This window comes from Augochlora pura, chromosome 6 (genome assembly GCF_028453695.1).
Source record: "Augochlora pura isolate Apur16 chromosome 6, APUR_v2.2.1, whole genome shotgun sequence".
Classification (NCBI taxonomy): Eukaryota; Metazoa; Arthropoda; class Insecta; order Hymenoptera; family Halictidae; genus Augochlora; species Augochlora pura.
The window spans coordinates 19,386,608-19,403,440 of NC_135777.1; the positions used below are offsets into that span (position 1 = coordinate 19,386,608).

General features: G+C 47.4%; 1 protein-coding gene across 1 annotated transcript in view; it reads right to left on the minus strand.

The window, feature by feature from the left end:
- Positions 1 to 16,833, minus strand: part of LOC144471000 (uncharacterized) — a 190,013-nt gene that overhangs the window by 109,404 nt on the left and 63,776 nt on the right. Inside the window, exon 3 of the mRNA XM_078182636.1 lies at positions 3,972 to 4,216. Within this exon, the coding sequence (XP_078038762.1) occupies positions 3,972 to 4,216 (245 nt within the window). The remainder of the gene's footprint in view (positions 1 to 3,971; positions 4,217 to 16,833) is intronic.

A 16,833-nucleotide genomic window follows, 5' to 3' on the forward strand; every position in this document is an offset into this window, starting at 1 on the left:
TGACGCGATTGGAAGAATCGTTTGCTAGACGTTTGAACGACAAAGTGCTCCAACGCGTTCGATCGAGCTGGGGAATATTTGATGGGGTGCATAGAATGTGGAATTTCTTAACCCTTTGCGCTGCACAGGGTGTATCGTGACAAGTGGGACGCATTTTAAAAGCTGATTTTACTGTAATTTTTTAAGCTGAATTTACTGATTTTTATGTAATTATATGTCGTATCCGTCGTCATTTGTGAGATACAATGATTCTTGTAAGTAGAGAAAGTTCTCTGGAAATAAAAGAGTAAAATGAGATATTTTTCTTTGAAAATGCTTAAAGGATAGAGCACAGTTCAGATAAAATACGTCGACGTATACGTCATATATTTGACGAGACTAGCAGCATTATTTCGATGAATATAATTGCATTATTAATTGTATTAATCAATACGTATCGTATAAATCAATCATATTAATTTAATGTGTAAAGCATGGCCTAGTAAAACCTAATTCACTTTTAGTCATCACTGAATTAGACAATTTACAGAAATAAAATAAAATAAAATAAATCGCTAAAGTGAAATAAAATATATTAGTTATTAAACTAATAGATCCACGAAGAGAATCTTCGAAAATATGTTTCGAAAAATTAATGAATAAAGCTGAGAACTGTTAACACCGTCGTTGATTCTATAATTATTATATATAATTATTATTATATAATTAAAATGGTAATTCGTTCAGAGACTAATCTGAACTGTGAAACGAAAATAAGCGAATTACTACCCTATATCCTCTGATTTCAGAAAAGCATAAAATGTTAAAAATCTGAAACTAAGCCTGAGAAACAGTTTCACTAATTTGTGAATAAAAGTGGGACGAACCAATGTTCGATCACGTTTCAAACAGATCCCACCTCGAAGATGAGAATTCGATAACAGATTAATTCCAACGAGTTTCGACGGTTCGGCATGGTCTCCTACCGACGTGATCGCGCAGCGCGCGTCTAGCTAATAGGGTAAATCTACTATTGCTTGGCACTCGGGGTGATCAATAAGATCTCCGGATAGTGACAAACCACTCTAATTCCCTAACACGTGAAAATCCGCCGACTAATTTCCATTTGCGCGACAGGCGGGGAGAGAGAGAGGGAGAGAGAGAGAGAGGGGGAGGGAGAGAGTGAGAGAGCGTGCAGAGTCGTCGGTCCGCGAGGTAGCTGCGAGAGAGGCCGGGATCGATAGGCGTCTGCCGAGGATCTCGCCGAGCGAACAATACGTCCCCGTGTTCCGGAAGTCCGACGTCAGGGCCATAAGCGCGTCGTACCAGCGAGACAAATCGAATCAGGGGCATTCCGTGTCTCTATCCGTTCCGTCTTCCCGTTTCGCTCGGTCCTCCCGTGTCTGCCGGCGCTGATGTTATCGCGGTCTTGTCGCGTCCGCTGGAAATAAATCTTTTGTGGAGGCGACGCGAAGGATCGTCGGCGAGGATGGAGATCTGCGGGAAAAGGAAGGACCGCCGTGACGCGGGGCACCGTCGAGCACGAGCGAGGAACGGGAATCAACCCCGGAGAGTCTTCAGAGCATCGAGAAATAATTGCCCTTCGACACCTCGATTCGTCGCGAATGCGCCACAAACAGAAAAGTCGAGTCGTCGCGGGACATTCTTTTTCTCTACTCGTCTCTAAATTGTTAAAACGATTATCCCTTTCCGCTCTTTTCTTTATCTTTGTTCACGTCTGCACGCGACACGCTCTCATTTTGCACAAAGACGCGTGGCCTGATATTGAACAAGACGAGAAGCTGCTTTAATCGTACGGAAGCTTACCTAATCGAGGAGTCGAATCCGTTCCTGGATATCGTTCGATCGCTATGATAACGCTACTATTAAGATGTCTATCTCCTGAATTCCTAATTACGAAAGATTCAACGACGACTGCCGCGTGTGTACACACTTTACGACGCTTCTAACTGATTCCGAACTGCTATCGTTTTACGCAACGTTTATGGTATTTGTACGTGGAAATTAATCTCGGACCGTTCGTGACTGCTCGACCGAATATCGTTCTACGTTCTATGTATTAATTATTAGACTATAGATTTCTTCCATTTTAATAGAAATTTATCGATGGAGTTCCGAGCAATGAAAATATTAAAGAGATTTAAGTACATCCATATATTATTCATAATTTCCTGAAATTATTAGAGAAAGGAATTTTTATTTGACACTGATAAAAATAAATTTTACTTTGCATAAAGATTTGTTTGCAGCGAATGCGTTCATCGTCTTTCCGTATCTTCTATAATTATGCCCATATCTGTTTCCTTAACTAAAAGTAATACGTTTATAAACCGCGAACCACATTAATCTTTTTCCGCAACGAAAATAGATTTTAGACCGCGTCATCGATTTTGCTGATACTCTATAGCACAGCAATTATGCTAATTTCTCGCAATTAATTTAAATCTGAATATGAATACAAAACAAACCTATACAAAACATACCTGCAAGAAGAGTTCTTTGAAACATGCAACCTAATAAAATTATAGATAATTCCAAGCACAGGTTATACTTTTGCATACCTATGTGAAAATAAATCGAGTCATTCCTAGAAAATCCACGACGATTTGCGCAAGCGTCTGCAACCTTCGCGCGAAGACACATCGTTGCGCAAAGGTGGAAAAAAAAGTGGCGAGCACCGTCCGATTCTATTGCGAAGCCGCTCCCGGCCGCTGTCTCCGATAATTAACGGGGGCGTTTCTCGTCGCTTTTTTTCGTTCCGGCGTCGCGTCAGTTCGCCGCCGCACACCTGTCCGCGGCGCGAGAAAGAAAAAAAAAAGAGGAGAAGAGGAGGAGGAGAGGCGCAGGGGAAAGCGATCGAAAGGGAGAGGCAGAAGAAGCGGATGGAATGTGGGCGCAGGAGAGGCCTCGCGCGGTCTGGTTTTCCAGACGGAGGCCGGGAGGAAAACATGTGGGCTAGATAGGCGCAGCTGCGCTACCATCCCGGCCGAGATTAGATATCAGCAGCTTTTTCCAGACAGCCTTCGACGTTCCACGAATCGCGTAATAATCTCGTCCGAAGGTCGACGACGCTGCCCGCAACTACCTCCGTCGGATGGGAAATCGCGCTTCCGTTCCCCGTCCTCCTCCCCCCCGTCCTGCTCCGACCTGCTCGCTCGTCTGTCTCCACTCCTACGATCCAATAACGAGAGGTACGGTCGTGCACGCTATCGAGAATTACGATTTGCGTCAGCTATGCGCCTCGAGACCGAGAAGGAACGCGGAAAACGTGGCTCGCGGCTCTCGCGGCGTGCCGTTCGGGACGCGATGCTGTTTCGATTGCAGTCTGCTTAGGTGGATAAGGCGAGAGTGGGCCTACGGTTTCGAATCGTTGCACGTACTGGATAGCTTCGCGCTTTGTTTCATTTTCTTGTCTCAAAGCGTCGATGGTGACACTTTCGTGTAAAATTCTACGCGCTTGTACAAATACATAAATGAGTCGCGCTATTGCATTTCGCATCCAACGCTTGCTTTGCAGTACAGTATAGTACTGGTGGAGTGATATTTGTTGAGTCGAGTTCAGGTCTTTCAAACTCACTGTAGAAATATACATTAAATGTATACTGCGTTCTGCGACTACGTCTAGTTTCAGTGGAACTTGTAGCGCGCGGTGTTCCGCGTTTATCTAACAGCTAACTGCGTTCCACCTTATCAAATTCTACACGCTACCGAGAACGCCTAGAACCGCCACTGAATTTTCTATCGAAACACTTTGTATATAATACGGTGCAGAAGGTAACCATGATTCTTCTGGATCGAGTTCCGCGAGTTTGCAGAGACGCCTACGGAAATCATGAAACAGTCGGTGCGCTGACGCGAGCTGCGTTTCGCGGACGCGGCTGGTTTTATAGGAACGAAGTTGCGGCACGCGACGCGGACGGGTATTGACAAATGCGTCCCGGTTTCCCGTTGAAACGCAATGAAAGACTCACCGGTGTGCCAGGATGACGACGGTGATCTTGCAGCAGGAGACGGCGTTGATGCGACGCCGGCAATTCCTCGCGGTGATGACGATGATGATGATGGTGCCGATGGTGATGCAAGATCGAGGCGGAGGCCGGCTCGTGCAGCAGCAACCGACGATGATGAAGATGATGCGATACCGTCGCCAGGACACCCACCAGTGCTCCGACTACCAGGACGAGCACCACTGACACTATGTAGCTGCTTGCGCTCACTGTCAACAAATGGACACGTTCCGTTAGAAAGACCGCTGCCGGGAAGATTATATAATGACGAAAATGTTGATTAATCCTCGCGGAAGCTACCTAAACTCCTCGACGCGAACACCGCCGGGAACAAAACGTTATTCAATCTTTGCGTGTTTCGAGATTCAACCGAATGTTAATTTTCTCGTTTTATATATTCCGTTCGCAGACGTCGCCGCGGGTATTTTTAATGTTATTTTAGAGACGGGATTTCACGTTTCTTTGATTATTGTATTTTCATACCGTACACGTTGCAGAGTTATAGCACGATTTTCTAAATGCTCGAGCGGAAGAGGCAATAGAACGAATACCGTCGCTGCACTCGAGAGCGAAACGCGTACGCCACGCCGTAATCTGCACGGCAGTGATAAGTGATAGGCGGCTTTTTTTTGCGGCTGCATTCCTTCCTAAACCATTTCCTGAGGGATGTAGACGTTCGGTGAAATATTGCTTCTGATAACTTCGGCTCTAGAAAACGGCAAACAGCGTGCGTTGATAGACGGGCTCGGCTTCCCCCGATGAATCCGCGCGAAACGTTCTCGCGTCCGCTTCAATTTTCTATAATTTAGAGCAGAATACTGTCGGATAGCAGCTCATCGATGCTCGGCCGCCGACATCGAAAATCGAAAGGCGGCACACGTAGACGCAAAAGCGACTTGCATAATCGTTCTCCACTTTCTAATCGATTCTTATCAGGATTATCGCAAAACGAAATCGCGGTTTACAAAAACGCGATTAGCCGGCGCTCGACGTAAACGTAGAAAACCGTGCCCGAGATTATCGGGATCCGGGGAACGGAGCAACCGAACCGGAATAACGAAAAGGAAGACGAAGGTACCGAAATGCCTCTCTGCCACAAAGTCTCGAGTTTCGAAGAGTTCCCGCGTGTTCCACTTCGCTCCTCGATCCTCCTTTTTCTCCGACTTCGTCCTCTATTTTCGCTCCGCCCGCCCTACATATCCTCGCCCTCTACCGATCGTTCTACGCTTCGCAATCGTTACGCCTTCCGTCCTACGCGGACCTGATTTCGCTACACGATCTACGCTTTTTCGGTTTTTTGCGCGGCGCCTCCGCCCTCCCCCCAGCCCCCCCATTCACGTTTCTCGCTTTTTACCCCCGTTCGCTCTACATTTTTTCACTTCTTTTCACCCTGTCCAGGATTTCTCGCTTTTTGCAGCCCATACATCGCAAGCTTTTTACCGTTCATTCTACATTATTCGGTTTTCTCCTCTCGGTGCGGCGGTGTACCCTCGTTTCTCTCTCGTCCGCTCTACAATTTTTTCGCTTTTTAATCTGTGCCTCTACGCTGCTCGTTTTTCGCGGTTCGAATTGCATTTGTCGCTCTCGTAGCCCCCCACCTCCCCGACCACCCAGCGAATTCTTCTGCTCATCGTTCTCGATTTTTCGCTTTTCGCCGGGGCCGCTCTACGGTTTTTCCATTTTCCGCTCGAAATTTCTCTCCTCTCGGGGGGCCGGGACGGAAAAAGGCGAACCGGAGAGCGGAGGCGTCGCGACGGACGTCCTCCCCTTCCCCCCCCCCCTCTCTCCCGTCCGCTGTAAACGGTGGTTCCGGGCGCTTTTCACGGGCGGCCCCCGTTCGCGCGGCGACGCACGAAAGTATCGACTAACTTCCCGCTTCCAGTCAATTTCGTACGTGATGCGTGAAAGAGACTCCGAGGCACGAACTTCCAGCCCGAGTTTCCCTCCCGCGCGGTTCGACGGCGGGGGGGAGGGGGACGGGAAGGGGGATCCGGCGGCGCTCCGCGTCTCTCCGCCTCTCTCATTCAGAAAGTGTACGAGACTGGAAAATTTCTTATAGTCACGCTCGGCGACGTTCGCCTAACGTCTCTCGAGCACACACCGGCCCCGTCTTCGAAATTTTGCAAAATTGCGCGCGGGCGCCGCCGACCCGAGAAGTCCCGTGAAATCCCCCCTCCACGCCGCCGCCGCCGCCGCCGTTGCCGCGCGGATCCGCTCCGTGGATCCGCCTCGCAGCCGCGCCGTTAGATTATCAAACGGAATATTATCTGCTCTCCCTTCTCTCTCTTTTCTTTTTTCGTCCCCCGGCCCGAAAGGGAATCCGTTCCCCTTTGATGTGTCCTCCCTTTGTGCGAGTGGTTCCTACCGAAAATTGCATCGGGACCCAAGGCCTCCGCGTAATTCGGATATTATGCGCCAGACTGTTTTTAGGCGGCGCGCCGTGGGAAACGCGAACCTCCGGCCGCGAGCGGCGTGTTACGCGATTCGAACGGTTTCGTTTCGTTAAGTCGTAATGGAAGAAAAATAACGGCGGTGCTTTCTGTGCGCTTTCTCTCTTTCGGTCCGCTCTCCTAGCTCTCTTCGACGTGGTTCAGTCGGCTAGATAGCCCTTTTGTTTCTCCTCGGACGAGCCGGCAGAAAGCTCGCTGACCGATCCGAGCGGTGAAACGAGGACCACCGACACGTCTTAACCTTCCGTAAACCAGGTGGCGGAGAAACGACGTCCTCGAGCGGAGTGGGGAAAAATTTATTCGATCGACGAATAGCGAATGAGAACGCGATTCTTATGGTTCTAGAGATAGAAGCGTCCACCGGTACGAATAGATGCGAAAGTAAAGAATTTTGAATGAGAAATAGAGTCAGAATTTGCGGGAGAAGAGGGAAGCGTTTTTCCTAAAGGGAGAGAATTTTCTCCGCGCCCTGTGGCAGAGTATAAGGGCGAAAACCTTCTTTGGCGTCGCGCGCTCGTAACTCGCCCTGTGCTCGAAGAAGAGGTGAGCGAAGAAGGTGGTGTGCGTACGTGTGTACGGGAGCGAGTGTGTGTGCCCGGCGACGGGCGCGCGGGCACACGATTGGTGGGACAGGATGAGACACGACCATAAAACCTTATCAACGTTCATCATCGCCGGTTCAACGGTTTGAACCGCTCGTCACCCAGCGCTCGTTAAACGCCGTACGAGTCTCGCGACGGTACACCCCGTGGCCCCGTGGTCACGTCGAGACGCTAACAGCGACGCCGACGAGAAAAAAAGAAGCAAGCAGGAAAGGGCGAAAAGAGGTCCCTGACCCCCGGGTCTGAAACTTCTGCGAAACGGTCGCGCACCGGCCGAACCCGACGTGGACAAAGGACTTTGTCCCAGACGCTGGAAATTCGGTGGAACCGCGCCGCTCCGGATCGTTGGCCGTCGACTAAGTTGCAGGTGAAACGCGCCGCTTCCCGGAATTTATCGCTGTCTCTCGGTTAGGTAGCCGGCGATCAACGACAGCGAGTTATTAACAGAGCGATCGCAACGATTTAACGAACAATAAAAGAGAAACTCGAGGCGAATGTGTGTAGCCGAGGAAGATACCCTCGGATACGTCCAAGCTTTTTCGGTGGTTCTTCTTCGCTCACGCAACTTTGTTTTCAAGGTTGCATGCGAACACGATCGCCCGGCGCTATCATGCGCACGGTAGGCTCCGATCATTATCGGAATCACGCGATCGATGATCGGACTTAGATGAACCCCGACGCTCGATCCTCTTCTGCAGCGGACGTTGCTTTTCGCGTTCGCTTCACGGATCTCAAAGTTTATTTGTCCTTTTTCATGAAGTCTCGCGTTGCTAAGTCTTTGACGGGCGACACGATAGACTCCTGATGCATAATAAAATTGATATATAATAAATTACGAAATATAATGAGCAATTAAAATAATAGACGGGAACGAAGACGCCAGACCGTAAATTTCGCCAACACTAACTAGTTATACTTATATAAAAAATTTGTTAAATTATTTCTTTCGTTGAATTTATACCGAACATAATACTTTGTTAATACAAGATATATCGTCTTATCGGAGACTGGATTCTAGTTAACCATGAAAATTCGATACCACTGACACGAGCCGCCATTTTAAACAAACTAAAGCAATTCCGGATAAACATCGAAGCCATTAAACACCGCGCGATAAAAAATAATATCAATCACGCGACTTCCTTTTTTCGTGAATTTTCGTAAAAATTTCGCCTTGATATGTTCCACGGTCCGAGGTCCAGGTGTCACACGAAACCCGACGGGGCGACCACGGGGCGACGCGACGCGTCGAAAGTCCGCACACGGCCATTTATTCGGGCATCGGCTTTCGAGAGTAATCCATAAATCGTGGCCGTGGAAGAGGATCACCGTTGTGATCGGTTCTGTCGCCATGTCAGAGGGCCTGGACAGCGGACAGGAGGAGAGGCTGGGAGCCGGGGCTGAAGTCCCTCGGCCGCAGCCGCAGTCCCGGCTACCTGACGCTCGGTGTGTTTCGCGTCGGGCGCTAGAAGGAGAAGCAAAAAGAGGAGGAGGGAAAAGAGGGACGCCGCCTCGGGGATCAGGATAATATGCCGTGATCCTGCTATATACAGCGCGGTGTGCCGGACCTTCTCCGCTCTTGCGGGTCCCGGCCGAGTCCGTGGCCGGCATATACGATCCGGCGAGCCGCCGACAGTTGGCTCGCGCTGAGTCTTGAAGGCCGTCCCTCGGAAACCTCTTCAGGGAAATCTCGCCGCCAGGAAAAAACCGTGCTCGCCTTTGATCGCGTGGTCGACCGGAATGCCAAGCGTTCCTCCTTGAGAGACGGAAGTGAACGACCCTCGCGAATCGCCGCCACTATCTCCCCCCGCCCTCCTCTCTCTCTCTCTCTCCCTCTCTCTCTCTCACTCTCTCACTCTTCCCTTCCTTTTCTCTCTTTCTCTCTACATCGCCGGCTGACCGAAGCTCCTCTTGATAATCGTCCTGCGCGATCGCGCTCTCCACGTGTGTCCAAAAGCACAGACAGACTGTTCTCGACCCCCCAGCCGACGGTCCGACTGCTGAATGTCGAGGGTGAGCCACCTGGCTGGATAATCTGGCTGCTCTCCGAATACTTGTTCCACCTAGTCTAGTTCTGCTCCACTCGTCGCTTTTGTTGAGGTCCGATAAGATTATTATCGATCGTTCCAGAGATGATCGACTGGCGTGGTCGGTCATGCCGTTCGCAATCACGCAATCGTGAAATGCGAACATCACGGTGGAAATAAACGGAGACCCTTCGCGAAATAAATGACGACATTGGCGATACGAGGCGGCGAGACAGTTTTCCGTTCCTTGGAGGAAGAGGATTTCAGACGCGAAGTGTCAACGGATGTTGGACTAGCAGACTCGAGAGAATAGGATGAATAGCGAGAAGAATTCATTTGTTAAATTTCTTGCGATCGTGTGAAGTCTGATGTGCGAGTTTTTTGTATTCGAGGAAGCATTGACTAATGTTTGAGGGTGTTTATGGAGAGAATTTGAGAGAATTTTCTGCTTTTCGAAAGATGTCAGAAATGATAGGTGATAATTTCAGGCTTTTTTATTTACCTTTCGTGATACTCCACCCTATGAGTTTTTCAAAACCAGACTTTAATCACATTCGCTACAAGACAATTCTTGAATAACTATGACTCAGTTTGAGTTACAGTGACTAGCTTTACGCGACCATAATTTCGAATAATTCAAACTCCAAGAAACGATGCGTTCAACGCAGAAACGCGCACTCGTCCAAATCGGTCCCTTTCACCTTTTTTTCGACGAGTTCGCAGATTCATGCTCGGTTCGGTGGCACCGGAAGATCAAGCTCGTGGAAACGAGTCGCGGACAAAGCGACGTTCGCGGAAGGTGCAAGGACCTCCGACCTTTCGGGCATCTTCGCCCCGTGTCCAGACGCCCAGACATCCTAAACGCTCCGTCAAATATTGACACGCGAAATGTTTGGAGACCTGCACGCCGGGGTTCGCCCACTTGGACGACCGCTCCCTCCTCGAGCACGGAGGAGCCTGAACTTGCCAGGACGACCTCGCCTTCCTCCCTTCGGTGCCTCGCCGAAGAAAGCCCGCCGCGGACTTTGCCGCGCTTCCTCGACGCTCAAACACCCGGCCGGGCCAGGCCGCGCCCCGGCTAATAACGCTAATGCTGTGTGAACCCTGGCAAAGAATATCGCAGACCGAATAAATTGCCAGCTGGACTGGAAGTTTTGGCAGTAAGCTGAAATCCCTGAAGATCCCTGGAACCCTGCGTCGGCGGCGATCTCTCGCGCGGAAACTCGTAGACGCTTCTACTTACGATTTTGACTGACAGACTTTGACCCTTTAGAAGTTGCTCTACTATGTAGTGCAAAATGTTTCCGATTTGGATTCTGTAGACGGATGTGATTTATTAACTAGTATAAATGTTGACAAATGGATTAGGTCATTATTCAATACTGCTTCAACCGCTACTTTAAACAGTAAAGTGTACCAAAAAATCATAAAATTCTATAATCAGTGTAGTGTATATTAAAAATTTCGAGAATCGAGAAAGATTCCAAAATGCACATTTTCATAGATTATTTCACAAGTACCAAATTAAATCTAATAAAAAAGATACAAATACCACTAATTGTTACTGAACAATTACAATTTTCTACAAATCATAAACACATAAAAATCTACGCTATACTCTTCAAAATCTTCAGTAATAGCATCAATCCATACTCCAATCGAATAATTCCCTACAAAGCATAAATAAAAATCCGCGATCCGGTAATTGCCATTATCGATTCTCGTAATTGCTTAAAAACCGCAACAGTCCGTTCCAAAAACGAATGTATCCGCCGATCAAAATCGGCGTCGGAAAACCGTGGCGGTGTGAAAAAAAAAAAAAGGAAAAAACGATTGTCAAGCCTTGGCGGTCCACTTGAAATATTTAGAACGTCGCCGTGTCGGTGACCATTTTCGAAACGGCGTCCGCCCCTCCCCCGCCCCGCCCCCTCCACCCTGCCCCAGCCGGGGTTAACAACGTAAATCCAGTCGTGCGTCCTTAACGCGCCGATTCATTCGGCCGATCGGCGGAGCCTGCGGTTTTGTCGATACGCCCGGTTCCCATGATCAATTCGAATAGATTTTCGGTCGCGACGGCCGCATCGATTGGGAACACGGTTACGAGCGCGCCGGTCGCTCTAATTTTTATTGGCCGGTGAACGAACGCGGGATTGGCCCCGAGCCGCGCGGACCAGATCGGCCATGGCATACGATTTTCGTTGCCGTGGGATCGTTCGCTTTCCATGGCGGACGATCCTCGACCGCTATCTTCGTCCGGCACGCCGCGCCACCCGGGCATCGTTCAATGGAAACGACGCGACGTCTCGAGCGGCTTTTAAGAGCATCGGCGTGAATTGGGTTTACCGGGAGGGGTGGTTTTCGAACCCCTTCGCAGCCGGCCCGGCTTTCGCGTCGGATTCGGGGTTTCGCGATTATTCGGCAACGCGATCGACGCTTTACCGACCGGTGGCCTGTTAATCGGCTTTTTTACACCGTACGATAACCTTGCGAATCGTTTGTCATGGTAACTGATAATTTAATATCTGTTATTGAGATAAATGTTATGTTAGATTATACTACCGTGAGCTTCAGTATTATTATATAATTTTTTAAATATCTTTCGCGATTGATTGAAATTAATAGAATCAAAATAGAAACGAAAATGTGACATTTAGCTAAATTTTTACGTCCAGATCCCTGGTTGCTAAAGTGTTAACGCGCGAGGAATTCGCGAGGATGAGCGGAAGGAAAAGGATTACGATGGTCGCGCGGTTTAAGCATTGCAATCATTTCAGCGACAATATATCATAATCGAAAACATGTAACTCTCGATGTTCTTTCTTGCGATTACAGATACTATATTTAATATTTAAGCATTTAAGTATAATCAGACATGGAATAAACATCAATGTTCTGTCTCTTTTAAGACATCATACCAATTAAAAAATTTCTAATCGTAGTAACTGAGAAGAAAATTGTACGTCAAAGGGTTAATATCCGCCGCTTGGAGATCGATGCCGGCGGATCGACGTTGATGATCGAGTATCTAGATAATACACCGTAAAACGCTGGGCGAGAGAGGCGCAAGAAATTGTGGCATATTATATAGAGAATATTATTATAAATAGAGAAACATGGGTCGCGGCGTTAGACGTGCTTTCCATTCTCTCGCATTTCCTTTTTACGTTCTTAGAGAGATTGCATGCGTGGCAAGAGGAAACGTGTTTTGCGAATACAAACGGGCGAGAGAGCAAGTTTAAACGCCTTTCTAAGGGCCGCCATAAATTCTGAGTGCTCTACTCGACTTTCTCTGTTACTTTAGTTTAATCGCCGGCTTCGAATGAAACCGTGAGAGACAACCGACCCTGCGGCTCTAAGTAAAAATACAATTTTCAAAATATTCGGTTCGTGCTTTGATTGAATTGCAGTATGTAGAATTATCAGGAAAAAATGTCCTGGCAACAAATTCTAGTGATTCGACAAATTATGCAATTAGGGACACTGTTAATACGAAGCATTGCGATCGGAATTTTGAGCGACAATATATTGTAAAAAAATGTCCTGGCAAAAAATTTTAGTGATTCGACAAATTATGCAATTAGAGACACTGTTAATACGAAGCATTGTGATCGGAACTTTGAGCGACAATATATTGTAATTGAAAACATGTAATTCTCGGCGTTCTTTCTTACGATTACAGATACTATACCACAGCGATTAGTGAGAGTGAGAGTTAACCCTTTGCACTCGAGTGGCGAGTCCGAGGCACCTCTAAAATTTGTCTGTCATGTTCTAAAATAATTTTCATTCCAACAAAGTTTCATACTAACTTAAATTATTATATAAATTATAAACTACTATAATTTTCATACTAATAATTTAAAAAATTGTTAAGAGTGAAACTGTTGGTACGAATCACAAGAATCAATTACATATGCATCAGAAAAATATAAATTATATTAAAATTAATAAACTATATAAATAATTAAAAATATAAATATAAAAATATAAATTGCTTCGAGTGCAAAGGCTTAAAAATTGTCTGCGTTAATCGCAGGATTTTTCTCTCTTAATAGCTGTAACAAGTTCGAAATAACCTAAAGTTAATAAAACAATTTTCTAACGTTTCTCCAGTGTTCTTAATATCCGCCGTCTAATTATTAGAATTATCGAGGTTCTATATTAACAAAAAGAGCAAACTTGATACGGAAATCCTGTACAGTCTGGATTCGACGCGCAGTTGCGAACACCGAACTTTCGAACAGCAGTCTTTCGACCAACAAAGTTGCCCCGGCATCAATTTTTGACGATCGGAGCCACGACTTTTCGTGGCCCCGGTATCGAAATCTCGACGCAGCCCGCATCGAAAGCTTAACTTCTCGCGACCGGCATCAACGTCAACTTTCCGGGACTATTCGGCAGAAGCCCGAGGAGGACCACTCGAACGATCCCGACTAGCAAGCAAAGCAGGCGTAAGCAAACAAGCGAAACAAGTGGTCGGCGGAAACGTCGATTCGACGTCGTCGCGAATCGTCGCGCGCGGTCCGCCACGAGGCAGAAGCGGAAAGGGAACGAAGCGTAGAGGATTGTGCCGTGCGAAACGCCGCGGAGCAAAATCGATATTTTTCGAGCGACGAAGCGAGGCGAGAGGTCCGCCCGTCGGCGGGACGTCGGTATAGAGTGGATCGAACTATAGGCGGCTGTGCGGCGTTGACCATCGTCCGAGCAGAAATTTCCGAGGATGTATCGAACCCGATCCCATCCCCGGTTTCTTTAGGCGGCCGAGCGTCGGCGCGTCGTGTCGGCGGCGCGGAGGGAGACCCGCGCCGTACGTAAGGGAGAGTCGGTTGCGGCGCGGAGCGCAGCGCAGGAGGGGCCAGCAACGGCCAGGGTTTGGGGCCCGTCGCGTGTTTTTGCCCCCCGTCTGGCCCCCACCGCAGCTCATCGTTTTTTGTCTGGTGCACTGCATGCGCTGCACCGCGCCGCGCTCCGTGTCTCCCTTGCACCGACGCCGCCGCCGCCGTCATTCTCCTCCTCCTCCCCCTCCTCCTCCGCCTCCTCCAGCTTTCTTTCCTCCCTCAGCCCCTTTCGTCTTCGCTGCACACCACAATGCACCGCGTCCGCTGCACCGGCGGCGAGGCGCACAGTGCACCGAAGCCGAGGGACAAAAATCGAAAAAGTCACTCGATTCGTATCGATTCGAAATATGTTTACGCTGCGCTGCGCGTCCCGTAGACTAAACATTTTTCGGCTTTTGAGCAGGCTGGTTAATTTAACCATGAACATAGTATCTTGTTTCGTAATTGCAGGTGCAATAGGACGGAAGACTTTATTACACGAAAATTTCACGGGGAATGGAATAAAATGGAAGTATAACAATAATTTGGTAGCGCGTGTTAAAATAAAACTGGCGATCTATGATTGTATTTATATAGTTGTATATATAAATATGAGCATGTTCGACTTAAGGATTTTTCGCTTTTTATTTTTGTTTCATAGTAAACGTAACTTAGCCTTCTAAAGGGATACATTTTTTACTTTTTTTACACAAAATTATACTTTTCAAAATTATCTAAAAATCTATCTACAAAAAATCCGCAATAAATAAATAATTTCTTCACGAATATCGTTTCCTTATCCTTGAACCTATAACTGTATTTATAATAACGCCATACTGAGATTACTTTCGATATAAATAAAAATATCCACTTCGTTCCCCGTCTTCGTATTAAAAAGAACGCAAGCTATCGAATTTTGTCGAAAAAAAGGAAAAGAAAAAACAGGCACTTCGATGCACCGTGCGGCGCGGAGCGAAGCGCACTTAGGCCGCACACGGATGCATCGAGGGACCACGAGGCGTATCGTACGAGGCGGACGAGGGCCGCGCGCGCGCGCGCAAGTAACGAGCCCGTGTGTACCTGTGCACACGCTCGGCCGGAGGCCGCTCGTCCTCTCTCCGCTCGCGCGCGCGCTTATGATCGCCGCGAGCCGAACAGCAGGCGCAGAAGAGCAGGGAGGCGGAGGCTGCGAGAGAGCGCGGAAGATCCGGACGATCTCCGTGTGCACCTGCCGTCCGTGTCGTCTCGACGGACCCGTGTCACGGCGATTTGCAGTCACCAGACAACGGCACGGGAAACGTTGCATACCCAAGGACCTGGCCTCTCCGCGCCTGGCTCTCCTGCTAATGCCGACGCTGCAATGCCGCGGCGTTCTTTCTTTCGTTTCGCCGTGGCTTTCTCGACGACGCTTTACATTTTAGCTCGGATTTGAAATTACGCGATCGCTGGTTTCGAGTTCTTGTAAAAGCGACGCCGCTGTATTTGTACAAGTCTTGTTTAAACTCTCGTCATCCCTGATTTTTCCAGAGTTGAGATGGTACGGTGGATTTGGGCTCACAAGCGCTTTCTACTTTCACCTTTCGATTCACGCTTTAAAGTTTTAACCCTTTGCACTCGAATGGTGACTCTGAGGCACCTGGCAAAACTGTGGCAAAACTGTTGCTACGAGTCGCAAGAATCAATTTCGTATCCATGAAAGTGCAATTTATTGCATACTATAGAAATACTATAGATCGGGAAAATTATATCACATTTACAGTTAAAATGGCTTCGAGTGCAAAGGGTCAATTATTTTCATTTTTATTATAAATTTTGATTTATTAAGATATCAATGGTTTGGATTCTTTTGTGAAAAGGGTTTTCTATTCTTTGCTTGTATTTTTTAGCGCGTTCGAGCTATATACTTACTTGCTCTAATAATATTGCAACACAACCAGATATCTCGAAGTATATACGTTTAGTTTTTAGCTCATTCTTTTATTTAAGCCTGTACAGTTATTTATTATTTTTTAAAGAAAATTGAAGTATATTATTGTGTTACGTATATCTGAAATTTCGAAAGTCTTTTTCTTCTCTTAGTTTGTTAATAAAATATTAGTTTCTACATTCTTCTACAAATAAATTGTAAATCAAACATGTTCATTGGGTTCCACTATGTTATCTCTGCGAATGTTTCGTAACCTTTTATTTATTGATATGATTAACACAACGATCTGCTTATTAAACAAAAACTCGTACAACGTTGTTGCCAATCGTAACAGATAGAAATAATGAAAAACAGCTCCTCTGAATTAAAAATCTTCCTTCAGAAAATACAAAAAGATCATTAATTCATAAGTAAACCAGGGATCAATATAAAAATGATCTAAGTTAACTATAACAAGTAGAAAGTGATACAGCGAACGTCTATCTAGCTTTGCTCATGACGCATTCATTTTCCTCACGAACGCGTCGCGTCCGCAGTCTAATCATCGGATACAAAATATTGCCTCACAGGTCGACGTCGCCGTATAACTTAGCAAGAATTAACAAAAATTAAAAAGTCAATGAATCGTATCAGTCTTCGCGTTCGAACGGAATAAAACGGCGACAATTTCCGCGGAGACGAGAAACGCTGCGTCGCGAGAATAGCGCGTAGACTATCGCGACTAAAGAAATTTTCCAAATCAGGATCGGTTAAAAAATTCTTTGTCGACCCTTCGGGGAAGGTTTTCCAAAGGTTCGACCTCGCGGCCGAAGCGCGGCGCTCGCCCAGCGAGCCGGAATATCGGAGAGAATGTTCGACTGCGGATGAACTCCAATTAGCAAACGAATTCGATTCTCGGAACACCGTGGACGCCGCCGCGGCGCGGCCAGTAATTTGCCGTCATCCCGACTATTACGCAATCCTCTCGTCACTCCGTTCCGGATTTCCGACGGCCGTGCACAGG